This window comes from Lampris incognitus, chromosome 8 (genome assembly GCF_029633865.1).
Source record: "Lampris incognitus isolate fLamInc1 chromosome 8, fLamInc1.hap2, whole genome shotgun sequence".
NCBI lineage: Eukaryota > Metazoa > Chordata > Actinopteri > Lampriformes > Lampridae > Lampris > Lampris incognitus.
Genome location: NC_079218.1, coordinates 61,726,573 through 61,741,812, shown reverse-complemented (window position 1 = coordinate 61,741,812; position 15,240 = coordinate 61,726,573). Strand labels below are relative to the sequence as shown.

The window sequence follows — 15,240 nt, the reverse complement described above, 5'->3', positions numbered from 1 at the left end:
TCAGAAATCCTGGACAACTGGTGAAGTAGTGACCAGTGAGAGTATCACACCATGCTCTTACCTCATCGAGACACAGCAGAGTGGAACATTCCGGCGTAACCGTCGCCATCTCCAGGCGATGCCTGCTCCAGAGCCAGCTGGGAGCATAGCGCCTGTCTCACCTGTTTGCAAGGACGCTAGTCAAGAGCCCTACGACACAGTTGGACATGGGACTGGTCCACACACCCCCAGTGTCAGCATACATGCTGGTACAGAGCAACTGCCACAGACCAGGTCTGGACGGGTCATTAAACAAGTTGTTAGACTGGACTTGTGAGTGACTGTTCTCACATCTCATGGTCTTTGGGGGGATATACAAACCCCAATTGCAATGAAGTTGGGACGTTGTGTAAAACGTAAATAAAAACAGAATACAATGATTTGCAAATCCTTTTCGACCTATATTCAATTGAATACACTACAAAGACAAGATATTTAATGTTCAAACTGATAAACTGTGTTTTCTTGCAAATATTCACTCATTTTGAATTTGATGCCTGCAACACGTTCCAAAAAAGCTGGGACAGGGGCATGTTCACCACTGTGTTACATCACCTTTCCTTTTAACAACACTCAATAAGCATTTGTGAACTAAGGACACTAATTGTTGAAGCTTTGTTGGTGGAATTCTTTCCCATTCTTGTTTGATGTGGCTTGGCAATGTCTTGCTGAAATAAGCAGGGACGTCCCTGAAAAAGACGTCGCTTGGATGGCAGCATATGTTGCTCCAAAACCTGTATGGACCTTTCAGCATTAATGCTGCCTTCACAGATGTGCAAGTTACCCATGATGCCATGGGCACTAACATCCCCCCATACCATCACAGATGCTGGCTTTTGGACTCTGCACTCATAACAATCTGGAATCTGGATGGTCCTTTTCCTCTTTAGCCCGGAGGACACGACATCCATGATTTCCAAAAACAATGTGAAATGTGGACTCGTCAGACCAGAGCACACTTGTCCACTTTGCGTCAGTCCATCTCAGATTAGCTCGGGCCAGAGAAGCCGGCGGCATTTCTGGGTGGTGTTGATATCTGGCTTTGGCTTTGCATGGTGGAGTTTTAACTTGCACTTGTAGATGTAGCGACGAACTGTGTTAACTGACGATGGTTTTCCCAAGTGCTCCTGAGCCCACGTGGTAATATCCTTTACAGAATGATGTCGGTTTTTAATGTAGTGCCGCCTGAGGGGTTGAAGGTCACGGGCATTCAATGTTGGTTTTGGGCCTTGCCGCTTACGTGCAGAGATTTCTCCGGATTCTCTGAATCTTGTGATGATATTATGGACTGGAGATGATGAAATCCCTAAATTCCTTGCAGTTGTACGTTGAGAAACGTTGTTCTTAAACTGTTGGACTATTTGCTCACGCAGTTGTTCACAAAGTGGTGAACCTCGCCTCATCCTTGCTTGTGAACGACTGAGCCCTTCGGGGATGCTCCTTTTATACCCAATCATGACACTCATCTGTTTCCAGTTAACCTGTTCACCTGTGGAAGGTTCCCAACAGGTGGTTTTTGAGCATTCCTCAACTTTCCCCGTCTTTTGTTGCCCCTGTCCCAGCTTCTTTGGAACGTGTTGCAGGCATCACATTCGAAATGAGTGAATACTTGCAAAAAACAATAAAGTTTATCAGTTTGAACATTAAATATCTTGTCTTTGTAGTGTATTCAACTGAATATAGGTCGAAAATGATTTGCAAATCATTGTATTCTGTTTTTATTCACGTTTTACACAACGTCCCAACTTCATTGGAATTGGGGTTTGTACATTTATGGAAATAGGGGGGAAGAAAAGGGTGAACAAAAGGGGAAAAAAACAGTCCCAGATGGTAAACTATATAACTTAGGAGTTATTTGGAACTGTCAAAAGAGTTCCAGAGTGTAATAGGTTGTGAAATGTTAAACTGAATGTTGAAGCCTTATCGGTGCTCTCAGTGTGGTAAGAGTTTTATTGATGCTACAGAAGAATAGCACTGTTTACATAATGTTTAACATAATGTTGTATTTGTTGACTTTAATAGGTGAAAGAAAAACTAAAAGGGGGAGATGTCACAGTATTACAGTTAATACGGTAATGTGCACGACAGTGACGGAAACTGAGATGTAGCTGTACATGAAAGGGGTTTTACGACAGTAGACTTTATGCGTGAAAGTCGTGTTGCATACATGTGAGCTGACCTGTTAGCTGAATAAAGCAGACACTTAACCTGCTCCGTTTGACTGGACATTCCCTGTTTTATTACAGGTGGCGCTTACGTCGGGCTCGGATAGTGGGTGGAGCTTACGTCGGGCTCGGATAGTGGGTGGAGCTCACGTCGGGCTCGGGTGGTGGGTGGAGCTTACGTCGGGCTCGGTAGTGGGTGGAGCTTACGTCGGGCTCGGTAGTGGGTGGAGCTTACGTCGGGCTCGGGTGGTGGGTGGAGCTTACGTCGGGCTCGGTAGTGGGTGGAGCTTACGTCGGGCTCGGGTAGTGGGTGTGCGCCATGGGTTCTCACGGGTGTGCTCCATGTGTTTTCGCGGGTATGCCACTGTACGGGGCCAAGGTCACTGCGTAGCGACGGGGGGTGGGGGGCGCTTGATATCAGTTGGATGTGTGTGAACTGATGATCAGCCAGTGACAGTGTAGCGGAAGTGTCGGTAAGAGTCCGCGTTGTGAAAGACTCGTCTCAGTACGGTAACTTGGCCATGTGGACTCCGCCCTGCGTGTGAGAGCATGTTGTCGGCCCGTATCTACTGTTCGCCTGGCTGTCGGCTTAGTTCGGGCGGACGGACACAAAGCGGGACGCGCCGGGCAGGTTTTGGAGCGCACCCAGCAAAGCGCAGCGCGCTTCGGAAAGGCAGACTCCGTCCTCCCGCAGGAGTTTCCGCTCCGCTGCTGCTGCTGGCCGCCGCTCCGCTGCGCTGCTCGGAGACATGCCCGGATTTGAAAGCGGCGGCGGCGGGTTTGAGGTAAGTGAACAGTTTGGTAGACTGGATTAGGTGGATACAGCGGCGGTAAAGCTGTGGTTTTTCTGGTGTAACTACAACGGCCCAGCCCTCAGTGAGCGCTTTTGAAGTTACGGCGGAACATGCTTTGGTGTATTAGAGTGCCTCCTAAATTCAGAATCAGTCTGGTTGTTTGCTGTGTCTCGTCTCCATCTATCTGTGGGGCTTCTCTTTCTTTTAATCAATACTTCCAGTCGATCAGCTGAGCGGCACATTTACGACACCGGCACGGTTTGCGGCCACAGCTGACGCGGTGCGCGTGGAGGCGGAAGCGGAGCGAGTCAGCCTGCGCATCAGCCGAGCAGCCGAGCTTTGCAGAATGATCAAACTGAGCCCTGACTGACTATCTGCGAGAAGACATGAGCCGTAAAGACAAGGAGTTGCGGATACACTTCAGTCCAGGTCACGTAGAGCTGGTGGAGGTAAAGTTAGTTTGATTCAAGAAGTAGGAGACGCTTTTGTACACGTGTGGGTGTGCGAACATGTTTGTGTGGGTCCGGGACGCTCCGGCTGACGACGGTCCTGGTTCAGTAAGACCCGAGACGCGTCACACAGGGCAGCGCAGATGAGCCGTGAGCCAGTCAGCTAGGGCAAGGCCAGGCGGCATGGCCTCGAATGATCATCACGCTTATTTCCACCGACCACGTGTCTCCATGATATGAGAACAGTTATTTGCTGTGCAAAAAAGTCATCTAACAATAAGTGCTCATCATAATAATAATAATACTAATTTGACTTATATAGCACCTTTCCAAAACGATGTGACAAAGTGCTTCACAAAAGAAAAAGCTACAGATGAAACCAGACAAGGCAGGAGTAAGAGTAAGATCAAATAAGAGTAAAATAACAACAAATATCAAACATTTGTAAAAGCTTTCATAAAAAGAAAAGTTTGAAGACGAAATTTAAAAGAAGTTAGAGACTTGGCTCGTCCTAGCTGAGCAGGAAGAGAGGTCCCTAGTGTGGGGGCTCTAACAGCAAAAGCCCGGTCACCCTTTGGAGCCGACCGAGACCTGGGATAACCAGCAGGGCTCCGAGCCCTGCAGACCTTAACGGTCGAGGGGGGACATACCACGTCAGCACCTCACACATGTATAGAGGAGCAATGCCATTTAAAGCCTTAAAGACGCAGTAATGTTGCATGTGCAGTACAGGGCCGTTTTCAAGCCCAGTTTAAATGCATCACTTTGTGTATGTGACCCCCTTGTTCTGGCTACACCGTGTAGAAACCACACCAGTCCTCAGAACTCAGGGTAGCTGCTGCAGACCCACTTATTTCTGGCACAGCTCAGGCCTGGCAAAATCCAAATGAACAAACATGTTGTGGTCGTGTATTGTCAGCTCAACTCCAGCCCAACTCTGTCGCCGTCATGTGAAGAAGCACGTTTTTCTACTGCTGATGCAGTACAAATACATAATAATCATAACAATTGGGTCAACCAAAATAAAACTAAACAGCGTTAATTTTCACTACTTGGTATAAACATTTTACATAATGGCATCATTCCCTGAACCTGTTTTGTATTAATATGAAATGAATATAACTATATGTACCTCACAGAAAACTTTATTCAGCAAAACAACACACCTGCAAAAACAAAATAAACATATATAGATGTTGTGCTCCTATAGTGTCAGCTCAACTGCAGCCATGTTCATACAGACATGGAACCAAGCGTTAGCCAGCACATGGTAATGCTAATCCTTAGCTAGCCGACGTTAGCTAGCCGACGTTAGCTAGCGGAGAACAATGGCGGCCATTACATGTCTCGTTAGCTTGAGTGGACGTTTCGTGAAGTTTAACAAAAAGAAACGCTTAGAAAAGTATGGCATGAAAAAATGTACATACATTGCCGTAACTGTAGTGCACTTTTAGCAATGTAATAACGCCTTTTTTAGCCATATTTTGAGTCCGTCGTCGTCGTGTGGTGGAGGGACAGAGACGCCGCCACGTAATGCACTTGTCCTCAACCGTCACCACTAGGAGGCGCTAGTTGAAAGATGCCAGGTTTGAATATAGGGAGCACAAGAGAAACTCAATATATAAAGAACAATATAATGTGTTTTGCCGAGCTTCAACAAGTTTATAACGTATAAATCTTATCTCTGTCACATATAGTAAACAAAGTATTGTCAGTAAATTAACAACAATCCATATGAACATAATGAAGCTCAACCAAAACAACAACAACCAAACATACGTCTTTGCATTCTTGAGTCCTACAGCCCTCTCAAACGACCTCGCAAGGTTCTTGGTGAGAAACACGAACTTCTTCACTTCGTGGTTTCCGCTGTCATGCGCTGATTGGTGGTATATTACGGTGTGTCTGCGTGTATTAAACCTTCTTACTAGCTGAACTAATGGCTGGCAAATGGAGATATTTCCCTAACAAGCTAGCGCACTGTGCTAAAGTGCGCCGCCGAGTGCGAAACTGGTCAAGCCGGCCGCTGTGTGAATTTCGTTGCGCCTAAAGTAGTGTAATTACGGCGCGGCTAGGACGAGGCTCCACCAACACAGTGCGGACATTGTTTTGCATTGCTCTTTTTCCTCATGCTTCACCTGTTGCACGTTTCATCTTGGCAATAGGTTATCCGATAATTCTTAAAGATTGCTGTTCCCGATGTCCTCTCTAATGCCCCTTGTCCACTGCATGGTGCCGGCTCAACTCTACTCTGCTCTACTCTACTCTACTCTACTCGCTTTTTTGGTTTTCCATTGGGCAAAAGTGAGGGATGGTACCTAGTACCAGGTACTGTTTTGGTCCCACCTCCGTCAAGGTTCCAAGTGAGCCGAGCCCATACTAAAACGTGACATAAAAATGCCATTATAAATAAATAAATAAAATAGAATAAATGTATGTATATTTATTTATATATGAAAAAAACCTTAAAAAACGAGTCAGCACGCCCACAGATGACCAGGGGATGCTATCTGCAGCCGGTACCGTGCAGTGGAAAAGGAGCATAACCGTATGAAAACGGAGTCATCCCATTGTACCCGTTTGTGGAAATTGCAAAATGAAAAAAAACTCTTAGCTCTGTACGCAGTCAGGTGTGTTGGTTTCATCTATTTTTGGGCTTTGATAAAACATTTATGCATTGTTTCGCAGACACCTCCAGTGCACTACACTTTATAGTGTCTTATTAAACTGATCAAATCTTACAAGAAAACAAAGCCGTCTTTATTCGGTCAACGCAGGTCATCTTCTCTCAATTCAGTTTCAAGTGTTTAGTCACTTAGTTAATAGTTGTTGTGGTTGCTAACTCCTAATCTCATCGTCTAACATTGCATAACATCTTGAAACATTTTACTTAAAGTCTTTGAGAAATCTTTTTTTTTATTAAATTGAATTGAATGCCTTTATTGTCATCGTACTTTTCAATACAACGAAACTGGGAGTGCAACTCCACTGTGGTGCAACAATAAAATAAATAAAAAAAACACACGTTAAAAAGACAAGACTGATTAAAAACAGCAACGGGATAAAACAACAATGGAATAAAGTACACAATAGCAAGACAAGATTAATAAAGGAGCAGCAATGGGATAAAGCGCAGGCATTAAAGTGCTAGAGGTGGCTGTGAGAGGTTTAACTATATTTGTTTAGTGCGATTATTGCGTTTGGGAAAAAGCTGTTGGTGAATCTGGTGGTTTTGGATCTGATGGACCTGAAGCGCCTGCCAAAGGGTAATAGTTCAAACAGGTGGTTGCTGGGTTTGTGAATTGTCCTTGATGATGCTTTTGGCTCTTGAGAGGGTCCGGCTGGGGGCAATGTCTGAAAGAGGAGGGAGGCGGCAACCGATGATTTGTTCTGCTGTCCTGGTGATTCTCTGGAGAGCCTTTTTGTCTGCGGCGGAGCAACCAGCAAACCACACCAGCATGCAGTATGTGAGGATGCTGTCGATTGTGGATCTGTAGGACACCAGTAGCTTTACGCTCATGTTGTTTTTCCTGAGTAACCTCAGGAAATGTAGCCGCTGCTGTGCCTTTTTGAGCACTGCCGTGGTGTTTGTTGACCATGAAAGACAGTCCATGACGTGGATTCCCAGGAATTTAAATGAGTTGACTCTCTCCACGCACTCACCATTTATGGAGAGAGGCTGGGGGGGGGGTTGTGTTTTCAGAAGTCAATTATGAGTTCTTTTGTTTTTGTGGGATTTAGGATGAGGTTATTTGCAGAGCACAACTCAGACAGATTCTGGACTTCCTGTTGGTAAGCGGACTCGTCACCGCCTGTTATGAGCCCGACCACAGTGGTGTCGTCAGCAAATTTTATGATGGAGTTTGAAGGGAAAGCTGGTAAACAGTCAAAGGTGTACAGTGAGTAGAGGAGGGGGCTCAACACGCAACCCTGCGGTGAGCCGGTGCTGAGTGAGATGGTGGAGGAGAGGTGGGGACCATCTCTGACTGACTGTGGGCGGTTTGTTAGAAAGTCCTTGATCCAGCTGCAAGTAGACGGGGGGAGGCCTAGGGTCAGCAGTTTGTTTATCAGGATGTCAGGAATGATTGTGTTAAAAGCGGAGCGGGGCGAACTTTTTGGCCCAAGGGCCACATTGGGTTTTAGAAGTTGAAAGACGGGCCACTAATACTAGTTGATGAGGGGGGGAAATTGACTAGCATAAATTACATGAATGTGAAATCTGTTTCCCAAAAAGTAACGAAAATAAACTCACCCCAAGTGCTTGATTTAATGGGAACCAAGTTGCTGGTCACCCTTTTTGTGCGAGTGCATCAAAGTCCGGTGTGAATTTTGTCGTCGCAATTCGCAGGACAGAGCTCAAATGTTCCTCAGTAAGCTGGACTCTGTGATGTGCTTTGTTGATGTTCATCACACTAAACGTTTGCTCACACACATAGGTAGAGCCAAATAACGCCAGCATCTTCTGTGCCATCTGTCGGATGTTTGGAAACGTAATCTCGTTCAGTGAAGCATAAAACTCATCCAGTTTGATGGAGTTGAACTTCTCCTGCAAGAGAGAGTCGCACTGGAGATCAATCAGCTCCATCTGCAGTTCCTGTGATGGTGTCTCATAGTCAAGTGACCGGGGACATGACACCAGCTGCAGTGACCTCTCAAGCTTTTCAAAATCAGAGAATCGACGACAGAATTCTCCATGCAGGTTGTTCAGTGATTTGCTGTATTTCCTTGCATGCTGAGGCACCTCTTCCAGCGTCGATGGTGTCGGGAAATAAGGGAATGATTTGTTCATTACTTGCCTTGAGAACAAAGTTAACTTGGCTTTGAAAGCATTCACGTTCCAATACAGTTCAGGTGCAAATACATCCTTCCCTTGTAACTTCACATTCAGCTCGTTCATGTGTGCCAAAATGTCGACAGCGAACACAAAGTCACAAAGCCAGTCTGCGTCGCTCAGCTCAGGAAAATCGTCGGCTTTCCCCATCGACTCCAAAAACGATGCCGATCTCCCCTCTGGGCTACGACACTCACCGGCACACTTTGCCAAAACTTAACCAACGGATATTGGAGTGGTAAAGTATGGTCATGATGGTCGGCATCCGTTTCTTCAAGGAATCTAATGAAATGACGATGACTAAGTCATAAGTTTTATTACTGGCTTCAGTGCGTGATCAAACTGCAATACAGTCTTGCACAGGGCTTCCTGGTGGATAATAAACACAATGTAGGAAAATTACCTCCAACTCAGGGTCCTATTCTTTCACCTTGTCCTGGATTCTCTTCAGCAGTCCAACATTTTTTCCTGTTAAATTTGCCGATCCATCTCTGGTGACATTTGCCAGTTTACACCAAGGTAGCTTCAGCCTCTCAATGCAACCAGACACCCTGTCGTATAAATCCGATCCTCTCGTTGTGCCTGTCATGGAATCCGTGGATAAAAACTCCGTGATTTCAGAATTGTCATTAATTCCTCTGACAAAAATTAAGAGGTATGCAGTGTCCTTTATGTCACTGCCTTCATCCAGTGCTAACAAATAAAACTTGAAGGACTCTGCTTTCTTGATTAACCCGCAAGCCAAGTCTTCATCAATTATTTCTATACGGCGAGTCACTGTTCTGCGCAATAAGCTTATGTTTTCAATTTGCTTTTGCTCTCTGGACACAGAAGACTTGCTGTCTCCACCATACATTCCTTCAAAAACTCTCCTTCAGAGAAAGGCTTGCTCGCGTTCGCTAATTTATATGCCAGTAGATAACTTGCGTTTGTGCTGGACTCCTGACTGTTGGGTACAAATATTTTGCTGAGCCTGTAAATTTGCTGCTAACCTCAAAGCTGTACCCGCCCTTTCGTTGGATGACAAATTGCTAACGTAGTTGGCATGCTTGGTGGAAAAATGTCAGCTGATATTGTATTCCTTGAATACCACAACGTTTTCTTGACAAATCAGACATATGGCCTTTGATCGGATTTCGGTGAAAAAGTATTTTGCCGTCCACTCTTTCTTTAAAAACCCGGCACTCGCTGTCGACTTTTTGCTTTGGTCTGCTCGTTTTGTGAAAGTAGGCGATTGCTGCATGCTCTGATGCTCAGTGCAAGAGGCAAACTCAACGTCAGGTCAGGTGAAGAGATAAGTGACTCTTGGCCTCTACATTAGAAAGGACCGGTTGTATTTGCAGCACGCCATCTAGTGAAACCAACCGTATCGTATTGCAGGAGAAAATAACGAATACCAGTCATTTAAATTAATTATAGTATTAATTTAAATGCCAGACGGGCCGGATTAACAGCCCAACTGGCCATATGTGGCCCACGGGGCGTAGTTGGCCCACCCCTGCACTAGAGCTTACTTATTCTTCTCCCATGTACATCAAACCTACTCAAGGATAGACTATTTTTCTTTATAGAGAAAACCTTACTTCCGTCTGTGCGCTCCTCTGAATATTCAGCAATAGTCAGATCAGACCACTCCCCTTTATTACTTGACCTCAGATTTGATTCTCCATCAGCAGCAAATTCACACTGCTGGAGACAGACTCAATGCATCATTATTGTCTAATGTCTAATACAAGCAATTGAGGAATATATAGGCTTTAACAACACAGAGGAGACTAAGTCATCGTTACTTTGGGAAACCCTAAAAGCTTTTCTGAGAGGTAAAATTATCTCCCACTCTGCCTACCACAATAGGCAATGCAGAAAGACACAGAAGGACATAATTGATAAAATATCTGATATTGATAGGCATTACGCAGTAAAGCCTACTCCAGATCTGTACCAACAGAAAATGAACCTCCAAACTCAATTTGATCTTTCCTCCACAGAGAAGCAGAACAAATTGTACTGAGATCAAAAGGAATACTCTACGAATATGGTGACAAAGCCAGTCGTCTGCTGGCCCTTCAATTCAAACACCACTTAGCAACGCAGTATGTCCCTCAGATCTCTGACCAATGAAATCAATGGCACTTTTAAATCATACTACTCTAAACTTTATACATCAGAACCCCCAGAAAACTCAAGCATGAATAAATTCTTAAGTAATATCAAAATACCAACTGTTGACAGATAAACAAATGCAAACTTAGAGCAGCCAATAACCCTGGAAGAAAAATGTGATAGCATCAGGGAAATGATCAATGGCAAAACACCAGGACCAGATGGGTTTAACACAGTTTTATAATAAAAAATGTAAAAAATTCTCAAAGCAATTAGCTCTGTTACTACTAGATGTTTAATTATTCCCTTTCCACAGTGATTCCACTAAAAACTTTAACTGAGGCCTCAATCGCTGTCGTTTTTTTTTTTGTGTGTGTGATTATTTTCCCCCTTTTTCTCCCCAGTTGCATCCTGCCAATTACTCTACTCCTCTGAGCCGTCCCAGACACTGCTCCACCCCCTTTGCCGATCCGGGTAGGGCTGCAGACTACCACATGTCTCCTCAGATACATGTGGAGTCGCCAGCCACGTCTTTTCACCTGACAGTGAGGAGTTTCCCCAGGGGAATGTAGCACGTGAGAGGTTCATGCCTGTTCCCCCTCCCCCCGAACAGGTGCCCCGACCGACCAGAGGAGGCGCTAGTGCAGCGACCAGGACACATGCCCACACCCAGCTTTCCACTCGCGGACACGACCAACTGTGTCTGTAGAGACACCCAACCAAACCGGAGGTAACAGGGATTCGATCCCCGCGTTGGTAGGCAATGGAATAGACCACTACGCTACCTGGATGCCCCACAATCTCTCTCATTCTTAAAAAAAAGATAAGAACCCAGCAGAACGCAGCTGCTATAAATCTATTTCACTTTTAAATGTTGATGTTAAAATACTGGCAAAAGTCTTGGCAAGATGATTAAAGACATGTTTTCCTTCAATAATCTCTGAAGACCAAACAGGCTTCATCAGAGGTAGGCTTCTAGCCTCAAATATGCAGCATCTACTTAATATAATGTCCGCTCCAGCCACAATCACAAAGCCAGAAGTAGTAATCTCTCTGGATGCTGAAAAAGACTTTGACAGGATTGAATGGAGGTATTTGTTTAAATTATTGGAAAAATTTGGGTTTGGGAAGAAATTCATTTCCAGGTCCGTCTTCTTTATTCGTCTCCTCAAGCCCGTGTTCACACAAATACTCACCACTCAACATAGTTTCCACTATCTCATGGAACCTGTTGAGGCTGTCCACTTTCACCTTTACCGTTTGCACTAGTCGTTGAAGCTTTAGCCATAATGCTGAAAACATCAACACCCCTGCAGGCTATACACCGGAGAAATTATGGAGCAGCGGTTTTCTCAGTATGTAGATGACCTGTTACTGTATATAACGGACCCAGTCAGCTGTGCCACTAAAATAGGGGTGAGCAGTCTTATCCAGAAAGGACCAGTGTGGGTGAAGGTTTTTGTTCCAACGAAGCAGTTATACAGCTGATCCCACTAATCAACCAATAGGTTCTTTGCTGAGGAACTTGGTTAGGAGTCACAGGTGTATAATTGCTTGGTTGGAACAAAAACCGTCACCGACACTGGCCCTTTATCGATATGATTGCCCACCCCTGCACTAAGGTAACTCAAATTCTGGGTAATTTGGAGCATTTTCAGGCTACAAAATCAATTTTTATAAAACAGTGTTTCTCGATAAATTCTTCAGCCAAACAGCTCATACAGGGGCAGATACCCTTTCATCTTTCACTAGAAAGTTTTAGCTACCTGAGGTGCTACATAAAAATAACTTTGACAAACTGTTAAATAAAGTCAAAGCAGAACTGCAAAAATGGTCCAACTTAACACTGTCAATGGCCGGTAGAGTGCAAACTATAAAAATGGATGTTTTGCCAAGGTTTCTGTTTCTTTTCCAGTGCTTTCCCCTCTTTCTGACAAAGTCATTTTTCAAGCAACTCAATGAAATGATTCTCCCATTTGCATGGGCAGGTAATGTGCCAAGAATAATGAAAAGCACTCTACAGGCAGGCTAAGCTAACTGCTAGCCCATGCGCTACAGGCGGGCTAAGCTAACTGCTAGCCCATGCAGACTGGTAGTTCCGACAGTCATCCTGGCTGGCATTCACACTCTTGGACAGGGAATTTATTTATTTATTTATTTGTAGTTTGGATATATGTGTTCTTTTAGTTTGGATATGTGTTTTTGTCTTCGTGTTGCACTGCTGGGGGAAATTATATTTTGTTTCATTTCATATACGCAAATGCATGAAATTAAATGACAAATACATTTTCCTGATTCTTGAATAGACTTTGCTAAAGACCTTGATTTGTAGACTCAGGTGAGTAACTGCTTGGTTGGAGCAAAGACTTGCACCCATACCAGCCCTTTTTGGCTCATATTGCCCATCCCTGCTCTAGTTGATGGTCATGGTAATTTGCATATGAAACCAATCGTTGGTTTCGGTCGTTACGCAACTGTGCTGTTTATAAGGTTGGGGGATACCTGCAGTCAGTTGAGACTGAAGAGGCCACTTGGATGAGCGATGAAACGTTTCTCTCAGTAAATGTTGTGTCCAGATGAACTGATTCAACTTTCTGTGATACAGACATACAGAGACTCCTTCCACTTTAGTTAGATAAGTAGCCGTTGGTAGCCGTTGTAAAGCTAACTCGAATGCGATAGCGAACATCAATAAGTTCATTTGTTGATCCATAATTTAGCCAGCTGACAAGCCAAAATATTGATAGGCTACAACATTATTTTTTGGTGCTGGGTGCTCTCTGCACTTTTTTTCCAAGATAATGAAAAGTTCCCTTTTAATTAAATGTGCTTAAAGGCATTTCAATGAAGTTCTGTGTTGGAGTTTGTGTTATTCTAAATCTTGACACCAAGATTTTCATTTTTTTTTTTCCAAAGGAGTTGAATCAAGTGCAACTGGACTTCACGGATATATACCAAGTCCAGTTGCACAGATTTGTTTTTTTTCTTCCCCCATTTTCTCCTCAATTTTACCCGGCCAATTACCCCACTCTTCCAAACTGTTCCAGTCATTTCTGCACCCCCTCTGCTGAGCCGGGGAGGGCGACAGACTACCACATGCCTCCTCTGATACATGTGGAGTCGCGAGCCGCTTCTTTTCACCTGAGAGTGAGGAGTTTCACCAGGGGGATGTAGCATGTGGGAGGCTCACCCTACCCCCCCCCCAGTTCCCCCTCCCCCCTGAACAGGCGCCCCAACCAACCAGAGAAGGCGCTAGTGCAGTGACCAGGACACATACCCACATCCAGCTTCCAACCACAGACACGGCCATTTGCGTCTGTAGGGACACCCCACCAGGCCGGAGGTAACACTAGGATTCGAACCGGTGATCCCCTTGTAGGTGAGCTAGGCAATAGAATAGACCGCTACGCTACCCGGATGCCCCTGATTTTCATTTTTACTGCAAATGTATATCGGTTCCAAATATCAGTTATTGGTCTCTTTGATTACTAATTCTCAGTATCGGCCCTGAAAAAAACCATATCCGTCGACCCCTGGCGCGATCATACCACAAAGGGGAGCTGGTGTGAGCGAAGGATGAGACAGTCATTGTTGTGGACAAAGAGGAAGATGAGGGTTAAGGAAGGCACGTGTGCGATGTAAATAGTCAATCGCATGTGGAGGATAGAACACCATGCTGCAATTTAGCAGCAAGCATGCAGCTACCTAGCATGATTAGGTAAAGACCGTCTCTTTTATACAGAGAGGAGCACTCCCAGAACAAGTCAAAGTTGTGAAACCAGTGATGTGGGCTATAGTCATGGACTGGGGCCATGTAATAAGACTGAAAATTCTGCAAAAACTTCCCACACCACCACCCATTGTTGGAACTGGGCCAGAAATAAAAGCCGCTTCACCACAACTGTTGAGGACATTAAGGATATACTCACACTAGGCGATCCATACCAGGCCCGAGCCCATTTTACCAGCAAAGTCCAGTTCATTTGACTAGTGTGATTCAGTGTACCGTGTTCTAGCCCACTTGAAGAGGTGGGCTCGGGCACGATGCGGTTGGACTCGGGCATGGTATGCATCGAGTGTGATCGCTAACCATGTCCGAATATGGAACTCGAACGCTATGACTTCAATTATGCGACTGTCCCGTTTAAAAAAACATGGCAGCACGGTTTACTGAGTCTTTCCATTTTGCCGTGTCTGAGTACCATTTCCAATCAGGTAGCCTGGGAGTGGAGGAGGAGGGCCAGCAGCGTGATAATGGGTCAAAGAATGGTATCGGAGATGGCTGCTCCAGTCTCTACCATCCATCTCCATACTATCTCTGTCACTTCTCTACCATCCATCTCCATACTGTCTCTGTCACTTCTCTACCATCCATCTCCATACTATCTCTGTCACTTCTCTACCATCCATCTCCATACTATCTCTGTCACTTCTCTACCATCCATCATCATTCTATCTCTGTCACTTCTCTATCATCCATCTCCATACTATCTCTGTCACTTCTCTACCATCCATCTCCATCCTATCTCTGTCACTTCTCTACCATCCATCATCATTCTATCTCTGTCACTTCTCTACCATCCATCTCCATACTATCTCTGTCACTTCTCTACCATCCATCATCATTCTATCTCTGTCACTTCTCTACCATCCATCTCCATCCTATCTCTGTCACTTCTCTACCATCCATCATCATTCTATCTCTGTCACTTCTCTACCATCCATCTCCATACTATCTCTGTCACTTCTCTACCATCCATCATTCTATCTCTGTCACTTCTCTACCATCCATCTCCATACTATCTCTGTCACTTCTCTACCATCCATCTCCATACTATCTCTGTCACTTCTCTACCATC

At 44.9% G+C, this 15,240-nt stretch overlaps 1 protein-coding gene across 2 annotated transcripts in view; it reads left to right on the top strand.

Annotated features, from left to right (window-relative positions):
- The first annotated feature begins 2,608 nt into the window (after nucleotides 1-2,608).
- The window catches only part of mat2b (methionine adenosyltransferase 2 non-catalytic beta subunit), a 31,398-nt gene continuing 18,766 nt past the window's right edge, over nucleotides 2,609-15,240 (top strand). Inside the window, exons 1-2 of one of the 2 annotated variants that reach the window (XM_056284976.1) lie at nucleotides 2,609-2,989; nucleotides 3,220-3,447. In XM_056284976.1, the coding sequence (XP_056140951.1) occupies nucleotides 3,385-3,447 (63 nt within the window). In that variant the 5' untranslated portion in view covers nucleotides 2,609-2,989; nucleotides 3,220-3,384. The remainder of the gene's footprint in view (nucleotides 2,990-3,219; nucleotides 3,448-15,240) is intronic. The other variant, XM_056284977.1, reaches the window with a different exon arrangement.